Raw genomic sequence first — 19,269 nt, forward strand, 5'->3', positions numbered from 1 at the left:
CAGGAAGCATAAAACTATCTTTATTCATTGTGTTTAACAAACAATCAAAATGATTTTCTTTGAATAACTCTGGTTCACGTACACAAATATTATTACCTCGTAGATGTATAATTAGAGGATGGTTAAAAGTGCCAAGGTTTTAGATACTGGAGGACACAATTCACTTTGATGTGCAGTACACGTATTTCTGATGACCTGTTTCTGAAGTTTCAATAAAAAGCATACTAATCTGGAAAAGTAACTCCTCTTCATCTTACATAACTGCTGTCTCTATCTAAAATTGAAACTAATGCATACCTTTATACTTTTGCTTAGTTTCCAGAACACACATCAGCAGCTGTTTACATAATGGGAAAGTTAAAGTTTCTCTAATGTTTATATTCAGAGTTGCCACACGTTTCCCCATCCCTGATTTCCATAAAAGTTTTAGCATTTTTCCCTGACAAATTTTGAGATCTCAAGGGTAAGTAAAGATATAAGTTGACAAAATACATAAGAACTTTTATATTTCTCCCCTGTGTGAGCAAAAATCATAAGTATTAACATCAAGATCTGTAATGAAGTGTTTGTAGATGGAGAAAGCAAACCTAGTGGTACATGTGTTTCATTAAGACCACTGTTGTTATTTTATTTAAATAAAATGAAGGGCATTTGGTGACAAAAACACACATTTCCTTGGAGTCACAAGATAGATTTAAAATACCTTCACTGATTTCAGAAATAACCCCAGATAAATGTAGGCCTATTTAAAGAAGTGTATAATGCAGGGAAGAGTTCTGTAAACCAACACTATAGGTGACCACCAATAAAATGTTGGTTCTACTATGTTTGTTACTGTCTGTTATTACCCACTGTGTTATATCTATTATTTTACAGCTGTTCTGTGATTTTTTTGAGAAATATATGAGTACACAGCACACAAACTGACAGTGACTGCCACAATTTTCTTTTTCTTATGATCTGTGCTTTCTAATATATAAATTACTTTTGAAGTGCCAAAATATACTGGAATAAATAAAATATCTATAAAACAACCCACTGTACAATGTACTTGTTGAGAGAGAGTCCAAATTCCTTAATCCCATTGTCCGTTGCCTCCGCCTGTAGGCACAGCAGTGAGGCTATATCCGCTGGGCAGGGCCTGCACATTATTGGGAAATGATGGGCTTCAAATCGGCAAGCCTGATCAATTAGAAATACCCGCAGAAATGACCTGTGGTTTTGGCCCACTTGTGTGGCCAGCTATTCATCTATTCATGTATCACAGACACCATGTTGATAAACTGAGACCACGGTGACCAATGTACGCAACAAATATCTTGCGCAAATACTCTAAGAATCAATACTAATGAGGATAGGTAGCGATTCACCTTAAAGATGATCACTGAGCTGCAGGCAGGAATGTAGAAAAGACAATCATACTCTCACAACTAAATTTTTGGCCATGGCCTTTGTGAGAAAATGAGAGCACACACACATTCACACAATCACTAAGACACATCTCATGCACACATCACTGCCATCTCTGGCCTCTGCATCAACAACCTCTGATAATCAGATCCAAACAAACCACTCCTCACACCTCCCTACCTCATGTCAGTGGCTGCTAGACTAGCAGCAAGAAGTGGTGGCAGCACTGACTGCAAGCTGAGGGGAGTAGTAGGAAGGGATGAAGCGTAAGAATGAAGGAGTAGGGAAGCAGCGTACGTACTCTGCTACGGCCAGCCAGTGACAATGCATAACACCTCAGCAAACAAACCATTTCATCTACAAAAACATAATTTTAGGGCTATTGTTTCTTTTTTTTAATTTTCCAAATTTCCTTGACAAGTTTGAAATTCCCTAATTTCTCCAATACTCCGAACTTGTAGCAACCTTGTTATAAGTGTTAAAAGGAATTATTATCATATAGATCAATTTTTGTCATAAATTATATAGTGGCATCTAATAAGGCACTCCTTTAATTTCATTTTCACCATTTTAAGATTTCTTTGTGCCTATGTCATGTTTGGCAAAAAAGATGAAGCCATGAAGTCTTTTGCACCAGAATATTAAACTCCTTTATGAACAACAGACAGGGATACACAGTTCACATAGAAATTACGTTTTACTTCTAGTACTGTGGTTGAAAATTTCACAATTAATTCTAAATTTACTCTTGTTATTAACCATAAACACCATTACAGACTAAATATATTAGCATGTGAATATAAGAATCTAAGAGTGCTTGAAGAAGCTTCCCAGAAAATTGAGAGAACACAGGAAGGAGGGAGATGTCTCCATAATTAGAGGACACTTGCTGTTCTTCACTTTTATAACTATGTGTTATTATAGCATATTTTCGTCTTCCGGAGGAACTTCTTGCCTCATTGACTGATGGTGAAGGTAGCTCAATGTGGTGCGACTGAGTCAGCGCAAGATTTCAGTAACTTCATTGGAACCCCATCACAGCTAGAAAAATTACTGTTTTCCATGATGATATGATTTTTGTGATGTAACTAACAACTGATTTGAGGAAATTGATGTCTGCTGTAGGAGTAGGCAAGGGATGTATAAAATGTAATGGATCTGATTTTGATTTGTGGTTTTTTTTCTTCCTTTCCTTGCGTCTTCAGATACTGTTAAGAAAATTTCACTGAATTTAATAACAAATGATTTGAATTTAACATTATCTGTCACACTACTATTGTCATCTGGGAAGTGAACACCACTTGCCGTGAGACTTTATTCATTTCATGCCTAATAAAACATCAAGTTGTCTTTGCTTTGTGCGTTGAATTTTTATTTCTAGGGGATGGCTTTCACTTTTTTGGCAATACAATGAAGCAGTTTACCATATTTACTCGAATTTAAGCCGCACCTGAAAAATGAGACTCGAAATCGAGGAATAAAAATTTTCCCGGATTTAAGCCGCACCTGAAGTCTGAGACTCAAAATTCAAGGGGAGAGAAAAGTTTAGGCCACACCTCCAAATCGAAACAAAGTTGGTCCATTGTAATATGAGACACAATTTAGGTCGAATGAATGATGAGTCATAGGCTTAACAGGTAAGCTTCACCAGGTAGCTGATGCTATGCGGCAGGCGCTCTGTCCGTATTTATACGGGTACCCTTCATTTGCCATGTGCTTCGTCTGGTTTGAATTGATTGCTTATTTTTCTTTGATCTGATAAGTGCCGTTCTCTTTGTTATAGGTGTTTATGTCACTCGAAGCTGAAAATGCATTACTGTACTGTGTCACATTCTGTTTACATCCCGTTGCCGCTCGCGGCATGGGGCTTGCTTTAGTGCGCACTACCGCCGCTTAACATTTTTTTAAAAAAAGAGAGAGAGAGAGAGAGAGAGAGAGAGAGAGAGAGAGAGAGAGAGAGAGAGAGAGGAATCGGCTCATTAGCGAAACAATGGCAAGAGACTGCTATTTGTTATTACTTACAGTGCTGCTTTCTTTGATAACGGTCAACAAGAACCAAATAATAGACTGTGTACGATAGAAGATTTTCTGAACGAGAGTTTAGCGAAAATTTTTCTCCGTTTGAAAATCTTTGCAGACGCCTCTTTAGTACGTTAAATTCTGCACAGAAATTAGAGTCATCTTAGATTTAAAAATCTAATCAACTGCCGTGCTTCATTTCTGACTATCACTTTTTGGCATAAGAATAATTCGAATATAAACATGACATGATATGTATATCCTTCTGCGTTTGCTGTTGTCTCACTCTAGTTTCGTAGTTTATTAGGCAGATAGGATTTAAATGAGATAGCAGCAAACACAAAAGAATACATGGCAAAATGTTTATATTGGCATTATTATTATTATTATTGTGAAGAGAATAGTGCATGTGATTAACAATTCATAAAAGTTCCTATTAGCAACCATCTCTTCTCACAGGTAAGAAAAAATTCAGAACGCAGAGTTGGCCATACTGACAAACATCCCAAACAGTCTTGCCAGTCGGATTTTCGCAGTACATTGAAATGCTGCTACATTCGAAGATGAACAATACGGAATTTGTATTTACTTCGTTGGATAATGTATGAAAAAGCAGTGGTGGAAACTCAGGGCGGAGAAAGAAAGCTCGTCTTCCACCTTTTTTTTTTTTTTAAATTTATTTATTGACGCAGAGGTTTTGGTGCCCGTATTTATCTTTGTGCCTGCGAAGCACGACATATATTCGATGACAGAAGTTAGTTGTGGCGGCACCTACCAACATTTTTCAGAACTTCCACTTTGCACTCGATTCTAAGCCACAGGCGGTTTTTTGGATTACAAAAACCGGAAAAAAAAACGTAAATACGGTACAGTACAGTATTGTTTTTAAGATATCTTCAAGTTTTGACTGGAGCTAGTCCTCTGACTCAGCAGACATTTGCTCTCAGATGGTAGCCACACTTCCTCTCAGGTTCCACTGTTTTTTGGAAAGAATTATATATAGCCCACTATGTGATATTGGTAAACTACTTCTCACTGTTCATCCATTAAGTTCTCTCTGAATACGCTGGCCAAGCATTTATGACTCAACGAAACTGCTTCTTCCCACCTCAGTGAAACCTTATTGAGGGTGGGGGTTTATAACTGCCCCTTAGTGATTACAATCATACACACCTTTATTATGGGGTCCAATTTTATTTCACAAAAGACATTTTCAAATAAATTATGAATTGCTGTTGCACTACATCTGTTCAGTCATGTCAGAAATGCTTCTATGGGGAACAAACCAAAACTGTGCATCAATAGCTCTAGGTGCACTCAATTAGTACTATCTTTGGTGGAATCAATATCAAAAATCATCAAATTATGACTTTCCATTTGTTTATTAGTTCTCTTTTTAATTGTCCAATGAAATCTAAAATGTTTCTTGTTGCAGACCTGCAAATTGGTAGAACTGGTTTTTTTGTTTCTTTCCAAGTCTATTAATGAAGCACAAGATTTGATGAGTGCAATACTCATTTTTGGTCTGTGGGCTGGAACTTTATTCCACTTTTGTGTATATAACCAGTACCATTTCCTCAACTTGCCCTGAATTTCTTGGGTTATCTGCACATTTTTGTCCACAGCCTACTGCCCAACTTGGCAGTCATTTACTCTATTGTCAATATTACTGCTGCCATGTGCAGCTCTCAATTATTCTAATTCCATCTGTGCCACTGCCAGAACATCTTTGAAGTTTAGGAACAACTGCTGCTTCTTGATAGTAATGGAGCAACAAGTACAACTACTGCTGTTCCAATGGCCAACCACATCTCATCCCAAACATGTCGATTCACAGAATTCTACATGTAAAAAGTGATGGCTACCTTCACACAGTCAACTACTTCTCACTACTCTGTTATGATAATTTTCATTTTTGTCCACTTTGACAATACTTGTTGACCTCATGCATATTATTTAATGTTAGCTGTTCAATGACAAATTATGATTCCATGATTTTTTTGTTTTATTTAATTAAAATAGCTAGGTTATACACTTGTTTTACAAAAGAAAGACAGTTATATAATTTATGAACATTACTTAATCAAATAAATATTATATTACTAAATAGTTTCAATAGTAAATGTTTCCCACTCATGGTTTATCTCTGACTACAGCAGAGACAGATTTGTATAAGTTGTGTCCACGACAAGTGTCCAGAAGTAGTGCTACATGACATCCATATGTACGGGTAGAGAAATAATGATTACACATAAAACAACATAATTTGAAAAACACAGGTGGTATGAAATACTGCAGGAAGGTAGAAAACTTTCAAGAAGAGAAGGGGTTTGATGTCCAGTCTACTTATAGGCACAAGGTAATAAGCACTGCCAGGGGAAAAAAGAACATTGAGAAATTTTTATCGGGGGAAAGAAAGATTTAACTAGACTCACTGCTGTAGGAATGCAGACAAGAATGCATGCAGACATGAAAAAGATTGGTGCTGATGATCTATGAAAACTATAGATTATCCTCTGGGTGAAAGCTTCTCCAGTATAAAGTATGTGACATACTGGAACATAGAGAGAGAAGGCACAACAGAACAATAAAATAAAACAGCGCCTGTCACAGAGTACACAGATATCCACCAAAATATTGATAAATAAAAAAAGCAGTAATATGTCATACAAATAGGATAAAGTACAGAAGGAGATAGAAAATCTCAGTTGCTATTTATGACGAAGTATGGGCATCATGTAGCATATAGTAAACCTTTATGACTTTGCTTAAATCAAACATACTCACTTGTCTTTAGCCTTATATAGACTATTCTTTTGTATATAGTCTATTACTGAATCTGGGATGAGATACTTCACAGTCTCCGAACGGCGTAATGCACGACGAATTTTTGTAGAACTGACTTCATTAGCAATCCATTCAGTGACAATAATAATATTATTCTGTAAATAAAATACATAAATACAAATTTATATAATGATTTCTTTTGTGTTGCAATGAAGGATAGACATGGTTAAACAGCCATGATGAGTTCTCATTATTTGACTGTATTTGATCATTAAGTTGTTTCTGCATCTCTCTCAAAACAGCCAATTAAATAACCTGAATGCAAATGTGTGTGTAAATGAGTCAGCAAAGACCTTTCCCCAATTTGAAAATTGTATTGATTCAATCCACACTAATTCAAACCAGATAATCACAGATAAATAGCTTATACATTTGTACATAATGCTCAAGGAACACCACTTATTGTATACCAAACCAGATGTTAAAAACAGTCTATTTCGACATTTATTTAATACATATACATACATATTCTACAAACCACTATGAATTGTGTGGCACATGATACTTAGCAGACTGACTGCACTTTGCCAGTATCCTAGCAATGAACTGAAGTCTGCCACTTGCATTATCTATGAGTGATCATTTAATTTCATATCCCTACAAATTGTTACACCCAGGTATTTGTACGAGTTGACTGATTCTAATTGTGAATCACTGATATTAGAGATACTTCATGAAGGGCATGCATACTTTTACATTTCTGTACATTTAAAGTGAATTTAAAATCTTTGCACTGCTATGGAATCTTTTTGAAATCTGACTGAATATTACTGCAGATTTTTTAAAACTGTACATCATTAGAGATAACTGCACCATCTGCAAAAATTCTGAGGTTACTATTAATATTGTCTGCAAGGTCATTAACATACGACACAACTAAGGATACTGATACTCTTCCCTGGGGTACACCTGAAATTACTCCTACTTTCGCTGATGACTCTCCCTCCAAGATAAGCAGCATCCAGCCTACCATGAAATCATCAGTTCAGTGACAAATTCTGTTCGATACCCCACATAATCATACTTTTGTTAATAAATGTTAGTATGGTAAAGAGTCAAATGCTTTTCAGAAGCCAAGAAATTTTGCATCTACCCGATTTCCTTGATCCATGGCCTTTAGGATGTTATGCGAGAAAGGTGCGAGGTTTTTTATCGTGATTGTATACTGCAGAGGGTCCCCCTTAACATAAAGTGTTCCACTGGAATATATCACATGCATGACCAATTCATCTTTTAAACTTGAGCCACAGTTCTTCTATGTACTCCTGCCCAAGGGTAAATTTTTTGATCTTCTCTTTGAAATTATGCAGCATTTTGTTTATATGTATATCTTTCTACTTGTTTTAGCTACCACTTGTACCCTGATAGTATAAGCTGCTACAACTGCCTCATGATTACTGACACCAGTTTTAATGCGGGCATCCTCAAACAGATTAGGTCCATTTTTTGGCATTAAGTCTGAAGTATTTCCATTGTTGGGTTCCCAAAGTATCTGATCTACCCAGCTTCCAGAGAAGGCATTTAGAAAAAATTTCCAGGTCTTGTCACATCAAACTCTTACAAAACTGTGATCTCTCTTGCCCAACGTAAAGTCCCGAGCGACTGGAAAAAAGCGCAGGTGCACCTGAATATAAGAAGGGTAGAAGGACGGATCCTCAAAATTACAGACTAATATCATTAACATCAGTTTGTTGCAGGATTCTCGAACATATTCTCAGTTTGAATATAATGAATTTCTTTGAGACAGAGAAGTTGCTGTCCATGCATAAGCATGGCTTTAGAAAGTATCACTCCTGCGAAACGCAACTCGCCCTTTTTTCACATGATATCTTGCGAACCATGGATGAAGGGTATCAGACGGATGCCATATTCCTTGACTTCCGAAAAGCGTTTGACTCGGTGCCTCACTGCAGACTCCTAACTAAGGTACGAGCGTATGGGATTGGTTCCCAAATATGTGACTGGCTCAAAGACTTCTTAAATAATAGAACCCAGTATGCTGTCCTCAATGGTGAATGTTCATCGGAGACAAGGGGTATCATCTGGAGTGCCCCAGGGAAGTATGGTAGGTCCGCTGTTGTTTTCTATCTACATAAATGATCTGTTGGATAGGGTGGATAGCAATGTGCAGCTGTTTGCTGATGATGCTGTGGTGTACAGGAAGGTGTTGTCATTGAGTGACTGTAGGAGGATGCAAGATGATTTGGACAGGATTTGTGATTAGTGTAAAGAATGGCAGCTAACTCTAAATATAAATAAATGTAAATTAATGCAGATGAATAGGAAAAAGAATCCCGTAATGTTTGAATACTCCATTAGTAGTGTAGCGTTTGACACAGTCACTTCGATTAAATATTTGGGCGTAACATTGCAGAGTGACATGAAGTGGGACAAGCATGTAATGGCAGTTGTGGGGAAGGCGGATAGTCGTCTTCGGTTCATTGGTAGAATTTTGGGAAGATGTGGGTCATCTGTAACGGAAACCGCTTATAAAACACTAATACAACCTATTCTTGAGTACTGCTTGAGCGTTTGGGATCCTTATCAGGTCGGGTTGAGGGAGGACATGGAAGCAATTCAGAGGCGAGCTACTAGATTTGTTACGGGTAGGTTTCATCATCACACGAGTGTTACAGAAATGCTTCAGGAACTCGGGTGGGAGTCTCTAGAGGAAAGGAGGCGTACTTTTCGTGAATCACTGCTGAGGAAATTTAGAGAACCAGCATTTGAGGCTGATTGCAATACAATTTCACTGCCACCAACTTATCTTTGTGGTCTTTCCACGAAATATAAGAGAGATTAGGGCTCGTACAGAGGCATATAAGCAGTCATTTTTCCCTCATTCTGTTTAGGGGTGGAACAGGGAGAGAAGATGCTAGCTGTGGTACAAGGTACCCTCCGCCATGCACCGTATGGTGGATTGCGGAGTATGTATGTAGATATAGATGTAGATGAAAGAGGCTTGTCATATGACTTAACACAAGACAGAGGAAGCCTTTGGTATGTCTTATCAAAGATTGCAGTACATTTTATTTTATATGAATGAACATTTAGCTGTGAAACCAACGTAATTGGTTTGCTCACATAGCCCTTCCAAGAAAATGATTGCCTCTTTCTTTGTTTACATTGCATGTATAGCAATTCTTGCTTTAGAGGCTCAAAGAATTGTTAATATTGAATTGTACACAACACTTTCTTTGTCACAAAGCCATCAAAGTCAGGAAAAGTAACAACTACATCATGATAGCACACAGCATGCCAAACAATTTATTATTTAATGAGTTTATAATAACGAGAGGTGAACTCTTCAATACTGGAAGAAGGTAGCTTTTAATATAATGTCAAGAATGGTGCTGAACTCTTACATATTATACAAAGAGCATAATAAAGGACGGAAACTTGTTTCCAGATATCTATATACTGTAATGATAATTGAAGCCTTGTCAGATGAATGGATGACTGCAAGAAAAAAATGCAATTGATGATCCTCGTGGTTCTCCGGGTTTGAGAAAACCTGCAGAGATGAAAGAGTCAAGATGCTGTGTGTGTACTAGTGAAGGAAGGAAAAGAAGGTCAAGAACTGTTTGTAACAGATGTAATAAGGGTTGCATGGTGAATGTTTTCCTAAACACAAATGCTAAGTCATACTGTAGACAAGGAAATTCTGTAATGTTCTCTTCAAATAAATAATAATTATCTTTCTAAATAATAACACAAATTTCATATCCCTCATGTCATTTTACTCATAAATGTGTGTAGATTCTATGGACTGTAGTTAGCCTTCTTAAATTGAAGCACAGTGTTGGATATATGGAATCAAAGTCAAATTTATAATATTAAAAAAAAAAATCTATTTGGACTGTCAGATTCAAATTAATTTGAAACATTATGATAATCTGCATAAGCCATAATATTCTACATACTTTTATGGATAAGTGGTAATTATTTCATATTTTTAAAGTGAATACTGTGTGATATATGGCAATTTAAATAGAATGTAGCATTACGGCTTAAATACACATGACATTTCTGGCACACACCACTTCACATCAGCTGACTGCAAAAGGGATAGGAAATAATAAAATGATTTGTAGCAAAGGAATGTTTTTCTCTCACGATGTTTGTAAAAACTTAAAAGGTGACCCTCTTAATATCCATTACATAGTGAAGATCTTGATGGGATGTCTGGCTCTTTGAAACTGAATAATAAAATGATTCTGGAACCATTAGGTTATTATCTACTATTCATCAGAAGGAATGCTACAATTCATAGTGAAGTATGCAAACTTCTGTTTTCAGAGATACTCGGTACAAATCAAAGCATCAAGCACATGTGCAGCAAGAAGCTGCTTGTTGTTCCACACTACTACTCACACAGGGACAATCTGTGTACTGGGTGCGGCTTGTGTCCTCTCATACTCCTATACCCCTCCTGCTAGTAATCAATACATGTAATAAAAATAAGTGTGATGTGTGTGAGTGTGCTGCCAAAACTTCAGAAAGTAACTTCGCAGCCTCGTGGAAGTTATATGGTGTGGTAACCCTTCATTCCCAATCCATGAAGGTTTCATATAAAAAAAATAAAACAAACTCCAGATCTGATCCGTACAGTGCCAATTTCTAGAATTTTCAAAGTAATTACTAGAATTTTTGGATTATTCTTGGACTGAAGTATTGATGTTGGGCCTCGGGTGCCACGCAAATCGCTTCCAATTTTGGTGATAGTTAAAAGCGCTATAGTAAATAATTACAGTAGAGACTAGTGATATTTATATTTGACATGATGCCAAAACATAGAAGAGAAGGTGAGCTAGCCTGTGGCGAGTCCAACAGAAGGAAACAGAAAGAAGAGTGTAGAAATGAAACACATGAGGAGTGAGAAATATGTTTTAGCTTCACAACGAAAGAGAATTATGAGACTGACCGACAGCGTAACAGATGAACATCTGATGTACATGAGTACAACACAAGATGCTATGATCAGTTGGTTGTTGTGATGTTTAAGGTGGACTAAACAGCTAAGATCATCAGTCCCCCATTCCAAAAACAGGCGAGACGAAAATTTACGGAGCAGGTAAAACCCCAAGGGTGAGGAGACTCTCTCCCCCCCCCCCCCCCCCCCCCCACCCCAAAGTCACTGAAAGAACACACATGTGGCAGCAAACACTAGAGACAAGAAGAGTACAGACGGACACCGGACAGAAAGAAACGGAAGAAAAGAAGAGGGCCAGAGACTGGTTGACTGACCATGAGAACAAAAAAAGGAAAGAGTCAACCATCCGAATACACACTAAAATCTACAACCAATTGTGAGAGACTCGAGGACAAGAGACACAGAAAGGGAAAGGTGCAGGACGTCCCTAAATGGAACCATAAAAAGGACTACCACGGATAAAATTTAAAACGTCGTCAGCCATGGAGGCATCTTCACATAAAACCAAAGGCAACTTGCCCGGGAGTTTGAAAGACTGCCGGAGGGTGCGCAGTCGGGGACACTCCAAAAAAATGTGGGCGACTGGTAACTGGGGCCCACACTGACACGGGGGGATCCTCCTGATGCAAAAGATGTCCGTACATCAGGTAGGTATGGCCGATGCGGAGCCGACACAGGATGACAGAGTCTCTGTGAGAAGCCCGCAGGGAGGACTGCCACACATCGGTCACCACCTTAACAGCCCGCAGTTTATTCGGCAAGGTCAGGCTACACCACTCATCATGCCACATCTCAAGCACCTTACGGCGCAACACCAGCTGCAGATCACGAGCCGGGAGGCCGATCTCCAAAGCGGGAGCGTCGATCGCCCCTTTGGCCAGCCTGTCGACACGTTCGTTCCCCGGGATGCCAACGTGACCTGGTGTCCAAACAAAGACCACCGAACGACCAGAGCGGGTAATGGCAAAAACAGACTCCTGAATAAAGGATACCAGAGGAGAAGAGGTATAGCGGTGGTCAATAGCCTGGAGGCTGCTCAGGGAGTCACTGCCGATGACGATGGACGTACCTGAGCAGGAACGCATATTCTTAAGAGCGCGCAATATGGCCAACAGCTCTGCAGTAAAAATACTGCAGTCAGCCGGCAAGGAGCGTTGTTCAACATGGGCAGCGCGAGCAAAAGCGTAGGCAGTACGATCATCTAACAGGGAACCATCAGTGTAGACAGGTTCACAGCCTGAAAATGAGGCGAGGAGCGCAAGAAAACGACGACAGAGGGCCACAGGCAGAACTGAGTCCTTGCGTTCCCATGCCAAGTCCAGATGGACAGACGGCTGGGGCATACACCAGGGAGGCGTGGGTGCACGGACCCGGAAGGGAGGCAGAAGAGGGAATGACCCCAGTTCCGACAGCAGGGACTGGACGCGGACAGCAATGGAAAGCCCAGACCTAGGTCGCCGTTCAGGCAGAGGGAGGACCACGGCAGGGAAAAGCAGGCGATGATTGGGATGGCCCGGCAAGCAATGCATGTGGACAGCATAGTCGGCGAGCAGTTGGTGGCGGCGAATCCGCAGCGGGGGAACCCCGACCTCCACCAGTAGACTATCCACGGTGCTCGTACGGAAAGCGCCAGTTGCAAGTCGAACCCCACAGTGGTGTATGGGGTCCAACAACGTCAACACTGAGGGTGATGCAGACCCATAGGCCAGGCTCCCATAATCAAGCCTGGACTGCACAAGGGCTCTGAACAATCGCAACAGCGTGCAGCGATCTGCACCCCAAGACGCGTGGCTCAGGCAGCGAAGGGCGTTGAGGTGCCCCCAGCACTTTTGCTTCAGCTGAGTAATATGAGGAACCCATGTGAGCCGGGCATCAAAGACGAGTCCTAAGAAGCGGCTAGTGTCCACCACTTCAAGTAGGTGGTCGTCGAGGTAAAGTTCAGAATGAGGGTGGACCGTCCGACGCCTGCAGAAGTGCATAACTCGAGTCTTGGCTGCAGAGAACTGAAAACCATGAGTCAGAGCCCATGATGCTGCCTTGCGAACGGCTACTTGCAGCCTGCGTTCGGCGACTGCCGTAGTTGTTGAGCTAAATGAGATGCAGAAGTTGTCGGCATACAAAGAAGGAGACACCGATGCCCCCACAGCTGCAGCCAGACCATTAATGGCCACTAGAAATAAGGAGACGCTCAACACCGAGCCCTGCGGGACCCCATCTTGTATATAAGATGAACTAGAGGCGGCACTGACTTGCACCCGGAAAGAGTGGCGCAATAAAAGGTTTTGAAGAAAAGCTGGGAGCTGACCACGAAGACCCCACTCATGCAACGTAGCAAGGATGTGATGCCTCCATGTTGTGTCATATGCCTTCTGCAGATCAAAAAATACAGCAACGAGATGCTGACGGCGGGCAAAGGCCGTACGGATAGCAGATTCCAGCCGCACCAAATTGTCCACAGCAGACCGGCCCCGATGGAAACCACCCTGGGATGGAGCGAGGAGACCGCATGACTCAAGGACCCAACACAAATGCCGCCCCACCATACATTCGAGCAATTTGTACCAAACATTGGTGAGGGTAATGGGACGATAGCTGTCCACCGCCAGAGGGTCCGCACCGGGCTTCAAGATGGGGACAATAACACCCTCTCGCCATTGCGACGGGAACATGTCCTCGCTCCAAATGCGGTTAAAGATGGTGATGATGTTTGTCTGGCAGTCCCAGGAGAGATGCTTCAGCATCTGCGCGTGGATGCAGTCCGGTCCTGGTGCTGTATCAATGCAATCGGCGAGGGCAGTGAGGAAGTCCCTCTCGCTGAAAGGAGCATTGTATTTTTCAGAATGACGCGTGCGGAATGATAACAGCGTCCGCTCGGCGCGCTCCTTTAGAGAGCGAAAGGCGGGGGTAAGTTGCAGTCACAGAGCTCGTAGCAAAGTGTGCGGCAAGGTGATCAGCAATGGCGGCGGCGTCTGTGCAGACAGCGCCGTCCAGGGAGATTCCAGGGACACCCATAGGGGTCTGGTATCCATAAATCCGCCGGATGCGGGACCACACGAGTGAGGGGGGACATGGGAGCCAAAGGATGAGACATACCTCTCCCAGCACTCCTGCTTACGCCGTGCAATAAGACGACGGGTCAAGGCACGGAGCCTCTTAAAGGCGATGAGGGTCTCCAGAGATGGGTGCTGGCTCTGACGCTGGAGATCCCGCCTATGGTCGCGGATAGCCTCAGCAATCTCCGGCGACCACCAGGGGACAGCCTTCCTCCGAGGGAGTCCAGAAGAGCGGGGGATGGCAGCCTCAACCGCAGAAATAATTGACGTGGTCAAGACACGGACCACCTCGTCAATGTCACCCTGTGGGGGAGAAGCAATGGTGACAGCGGAAGTAAAAGCCGGCCAGTCAGCCCTGTTGAGAGCCCAGCAGGGCAGGCGCCCAGAAGAATGACACTGGGGCAGTGACAAATAAATGGGAAAATGCTCACTACCACACAAGTCGTCATGGACTCTCCAGTGGACCGATGGTACAAGCCCTGGGATGCACAACGACAGATCTATGGCCGAGAATGTGCCAAGGGGCAGAGGTCGAGTTCGGAGACGAGATTCTCGACATCTCTGCCTCGGCCAGTAATCTTTGTTCCACCCCACTGGGGATTGTGAGCGTTAAAATCCCCCAGGAGAAGAAAAGACGTGGGAAGTTGGGTGCAGCCAATTCAGTCAGGGAGACTGTACCACCTGGAGGGAGATAGACACTGCAGACGGTTATGTCCTGGATAGTCCTTACTCTGACAGCCACAGCTTCCAATGATGTTTGAAGGGGCACAGGAGCACTATATACAGAGGTAAGGACATACACGCAGGCTCCACCCGACACACAATTGTAAGTGCTACGGTTGCAGTAATAACCCCTGTATCCAGGGGTCCGCTTTGCCGGGAACCAGGTTTCCTGGAGGGCATTGCACAAAGCAGGTGTCTTGCTTACAAGCTGACACAACTCAGGTAGATGGCTAAAATAACCGCCACAATTCCACTGGAGGATTGTACAAAGCGTGTCCTGTAGGGGCATGCAGGCACGGAAAAGGCAAATTACTTCGCAGGGTCACATGCTGCCATCGACTGAGTGACGGACATCGCTACGTCCACAGTTTCCGAGGAGACGGCGAGATCGAGGTCATCAGGGGACGCAAAAAAGAGCTCGACCTCATCCTCAGAGGCTGAGCTGACAGGAAGCGGTGGTGCGGGAACCACTGGGCCCTTATCCTTCTTAGAGAGTTTCCTCTTCTCTCTCTTGTCTTTCGGAGGAGGGTTTGCATGCCGGGAGGGCTTTCCTGATGCATCATCAGGAACAGATGAAGAGCAGGAAGCCCTTCGACCAGCATCTGGTGCCTTCTTCAGCCACTGGCTAGAGTCTTGTGAGACACTGGGGAAGTCCTTGGAAGGGACTCCCCCAAGGGATCCCTTCCAAACAAGTGAGGCCGGAGAGGGCTGCAGCCCCTCCGGCTGAGCAGCCAGAGAGGGCTGCTGCCCCTCCGGCTGAGAGGTGGGGACTGACGTCCCTGGTTGTTCGGGGCGCACTGCTCCCAAATTGGGTGTTTTGGGAGCGGTGGAAGAGAGAGTGGCCCCCACCTGTGGTGGGGCAGGCGTAACGTGACTGTTCGGTGGGCTAACTGTGAAAGGAGTCTTTGCAGGAACTGGTGGCGGCAGTGTTACAGCAGCATAACTCCTCAACATAGGTGTGGGGTTGAGCCGTTCTAATTTCTTCCTGGCCTCTTGGTAAGTTAAACGGTCCAGGGTCTTAATTTCTTGTATCTTCCGCTCTCGTTGGTAGACTGCAGTGTCTGGCGAGCAGGGAGAATGATGCTCCCCACAGTTAACGCAGGTAGGAGGTGGAGCACATGGAGCATTGGGATGCGATGGTCGTCCACAATCTCGACACGTTGGGCTGGCAGTGCATCTGGAAGACATGTGTCCGAATTTCCAGCACTGGAAGCATCGCATAGGGGGCGGGACATAGGGCTTGACATCGCACCGGTAGATCATGACCTTGACCTTCTCGGGCAGGCAGTCGCCCTCAAAGGCCAGGATGAAAGCACCGGTAGCAATCTTATTATCCTTGGGTCCCCTAAAGACACGACGAACGAAGTGTACACCTCGTCGTGCCAGGTTCTCGCGTAGCTCGTCATCTGACTGTAGCAGAAGATCTTTATGAAAGATAATCCCCTGGACCAAATTTAGTGACTTATGGGGAGTGACGTTGACGGGGATGTCACCAAGCTTCTCACAGGTGAGTAATGCCCTTGACTGTGCAACTGAAGCTGCTTGTATCAAAATGGCACCGCTCCGCATTTTGGAAAGAGACGCCACTTCCCCAAACTTATCTTCAAGATGGGTCACACAGAACTTAGAGATGTTGGTAGTCGTACGACCACCAGATTGAGACTTTACCCACTTCATTGCGGGGTATCCGCCCCGATGCCACCCACTCTGACCAGGGCCTCTCCCCACGGGTGCCACCCAGCCACAGCAAATGCCACCTGGCAGGATGCCCCAGAGAGACGAGCATCTACTCCTTGGCTTACGTGTCAGCTCAGGCATCGGCAGTACGATGACTGTGTTGTCAGGGGGCTACAACCTAGAGGGTACATGACGACCCCACCACAAAGGGCTGGCAACCGTGCTGGATTTCGGGTGCCATGGGAAGTCCATAGGTATCGTGGGTGCAGATAGTGACGCACTAGTGATGTAACTTACACAATCCATCAGGGGTGTATGCCCAAAATGAGAGATGGAGGGTGCAGTGACGATACCAAGACGATAAAGAGTGCCAAGGTCTTAGGGCACAGGGGACTGATAGTGCACCACGTAAGGTGTCCTTCCCCAAAAGGCTCGTACTTCTGTTGAATTTGGAAAAATGGAGGTCAAACCACAATGGGGACCATCACATTAAAGGCCGAAACAGTTGAGACTCCTTTTAGTGGCCTCTTACGACAGGCAGGAATACCACGGGCCTATTCTTACCACACCCACAGGGGGGGCTATGATCAGTGTACAAAAATATGGTCACCTCTATTTGCTCATAACATTCACTTGCAACTCACCATGGCCGGAGATCAAAGAAAATGTGATTTATGTACAAATTCCCATGGACCATCATGGTATAATACCTGGGGTTTTTCTAACAGCAACAACTAAAATTCTTGAATGTGATTAAAAAGTATCATATTTTTGGAACCGACAGGTGTTGGATGTACACAAGCGAATGGAAAAAAATGAGAATTGCCTCATTCACACAATTTGATTTTGTTCCACGAAAAAGTTTGTTCAAATCAAATTGATGAAGTAATTCAAGCTGAATTTCCAAATTCAGAAGAGGATCCAGATTTATACAACATAATAGTGAGAAACATGATTCGTGGTCTGTGTGAACAGACCATGTATGAAAGGAGCCAAGAAAAAAAAGAAATACTCTAGGCCATATGTATACGAGACAGAAACAGGAGAAGTTAACCAGAATGAAACAATCCCCGAGTCTCCACAACATTGTTTCTTCTAGGAGTGGTAGTCCCAGATGGTACACAGGAGAATTTCTGTGAAGTATGGAAGGTAAGAGATAAGGTAGTGGCAGAAACAAATCTGTCAGGTTGGGTTGCGAGTTGTGCTCAGATAGCACAGCCAGTACAGCATTTACCGACAATTGGCAAAGATCCCAGGTTTGAGTCCCAATCTGGCACAGTTTGTCAGGGAGTTTAATTTGGATTACTTTACACAGTACTCTACTTTTTTATTTGCAACTCCCCTCCCTCACCCATTTCCTTTTCTGTATTCAACTGCACTGCTCATTTCACTTCTAATTTCTCTTCCTCTATATGTCTTAGTTTCTCAATATATCTTTACATCATCTCTGGACAAACTGGTACAGTGCTTGTCCAATACAAAATCTTCAACCCCTTACTCAATCTGATGCCTTCCTCTTCCAAACAAGTGTGCCCCTTTTAACCTGTGGTCCAAGTGACTTGTTCCTCCTTTCCTAACCTTAACCCTATCCCTCTTTCGTCCCTAAGAAAGGGACCAAGAGTAATAAAAGCTTGATAGTGAAGAGTTCTCGGGCTTCCAGCCAGGTGGCGGTGTCTTCAAACTGCGACGTTTCGACGAGTGAAATACTCATCACCTTCTGGCGAAGTGTCTAGACTTTGCAGATGCCAGTCCCTTTATACCTGCGGTGTGCCCCCCACCACCTGGCTGTGGGAGGCTGGATCCAGGAGAGCCGATGGACGGGGTGGAAGGGGAAGCGGGAGTGCCAGAAGATGATGAGCATGTCACTCACTGAAATGTCGCAGTTTGAAGACACCACCACCCGGCTGGAAGCCCAAGAACTCTTCACCAGCTGTACAGGCCGGGAAAGCATACATTCACAGATGATTCATAGCTTTTGTTTTCTACTTATGCAGGGTGTTACAAAAAGGTACGGCCAAATTTTCAGGAAACATTCCTCACACACAAAGAAAGAAAATATATTATGTGGACACGTGTATGGAAATGCTTACTTTCCATGTTAGAGCTCATTTTATTACTTCTCTTCAAATCACATTAATCATGGAATGGAAACACACAGCAACAGAACGTACCAGCGTGACTTCAAACACTTTGTTACAGGAAATGTTCAAAATGTCCTCCGTTAGCAAGGATACATGCATCCACCCTCCGTCTCATGGAATCCCTGATGCGCTGATGCAGCCCTGGAGAATGGCGTACTGTACCACAGCCGTCCACAATATGAGCACGAACAGTCTCTACATTTGGTACCAGAGTTGCATAGACAAGAACTTTCAAATGCCCCCATAAATGAAAGTCAAGAGGGTTGAGGTTAGGAGAGCGTGGAGGCCATGGAATTGGTCCGTCTCTACCAATCCATCGGTCACCGAATCTGTTGTTGAGAAACATACGAACACTTCGACTGAAATGTGCAGGAGCTCCATCGTGCATGAACCACATGTTGTGTCATACTTGTAAAATACACATGTTCTAGCAGCACAGGTAGAGTATCCCGTATGAAAACACGAT

General features: G+C 43.1%; 1 protein-coding gene across 2 annotated transcripts in view; it reads right to left on the minus strand.

Annotated features, from left to right (window-relative positions):
* Positions 1 to 19,269, minus strand: part of LOC126356144 (nicotinamide/nicotinic acid mononucleotide adenylyltransferase 1) — a 121,851-nt gene that overhangs the window by 66,869 nt on the left and 35,713 nt on the right. For both annotated transcript variants that reach the window (XM_050006879.1, XM_050006878.1), the window contains exon 5: positions 6,217 to 6,371. In XM_050006879.1, coding sequence (XP_049862836.1) covers positions 6,217 to 6,371 — 155 coding nt within the window. The remainder of the gene's footprint in view (positions 1 to 6,216; positions 6,372 to 19,269) is intronic.

Source organism: Schistocerca gregaria, chromosome 3, assembly GCF_023897955.1.
Source record: "Schistocerca gregaria isolate iqSchGreg1 chromosome 3, iqSchGreg1.2, whole genome shotgun sequence".
Classification (NCBI taxonomy): domain Eukaryota; kingdom Metazoa; phylum Arthropoda; class Insecta; order Orthoptera; family Acrididae; genus Schistocerca; species Schistocerca gregaria.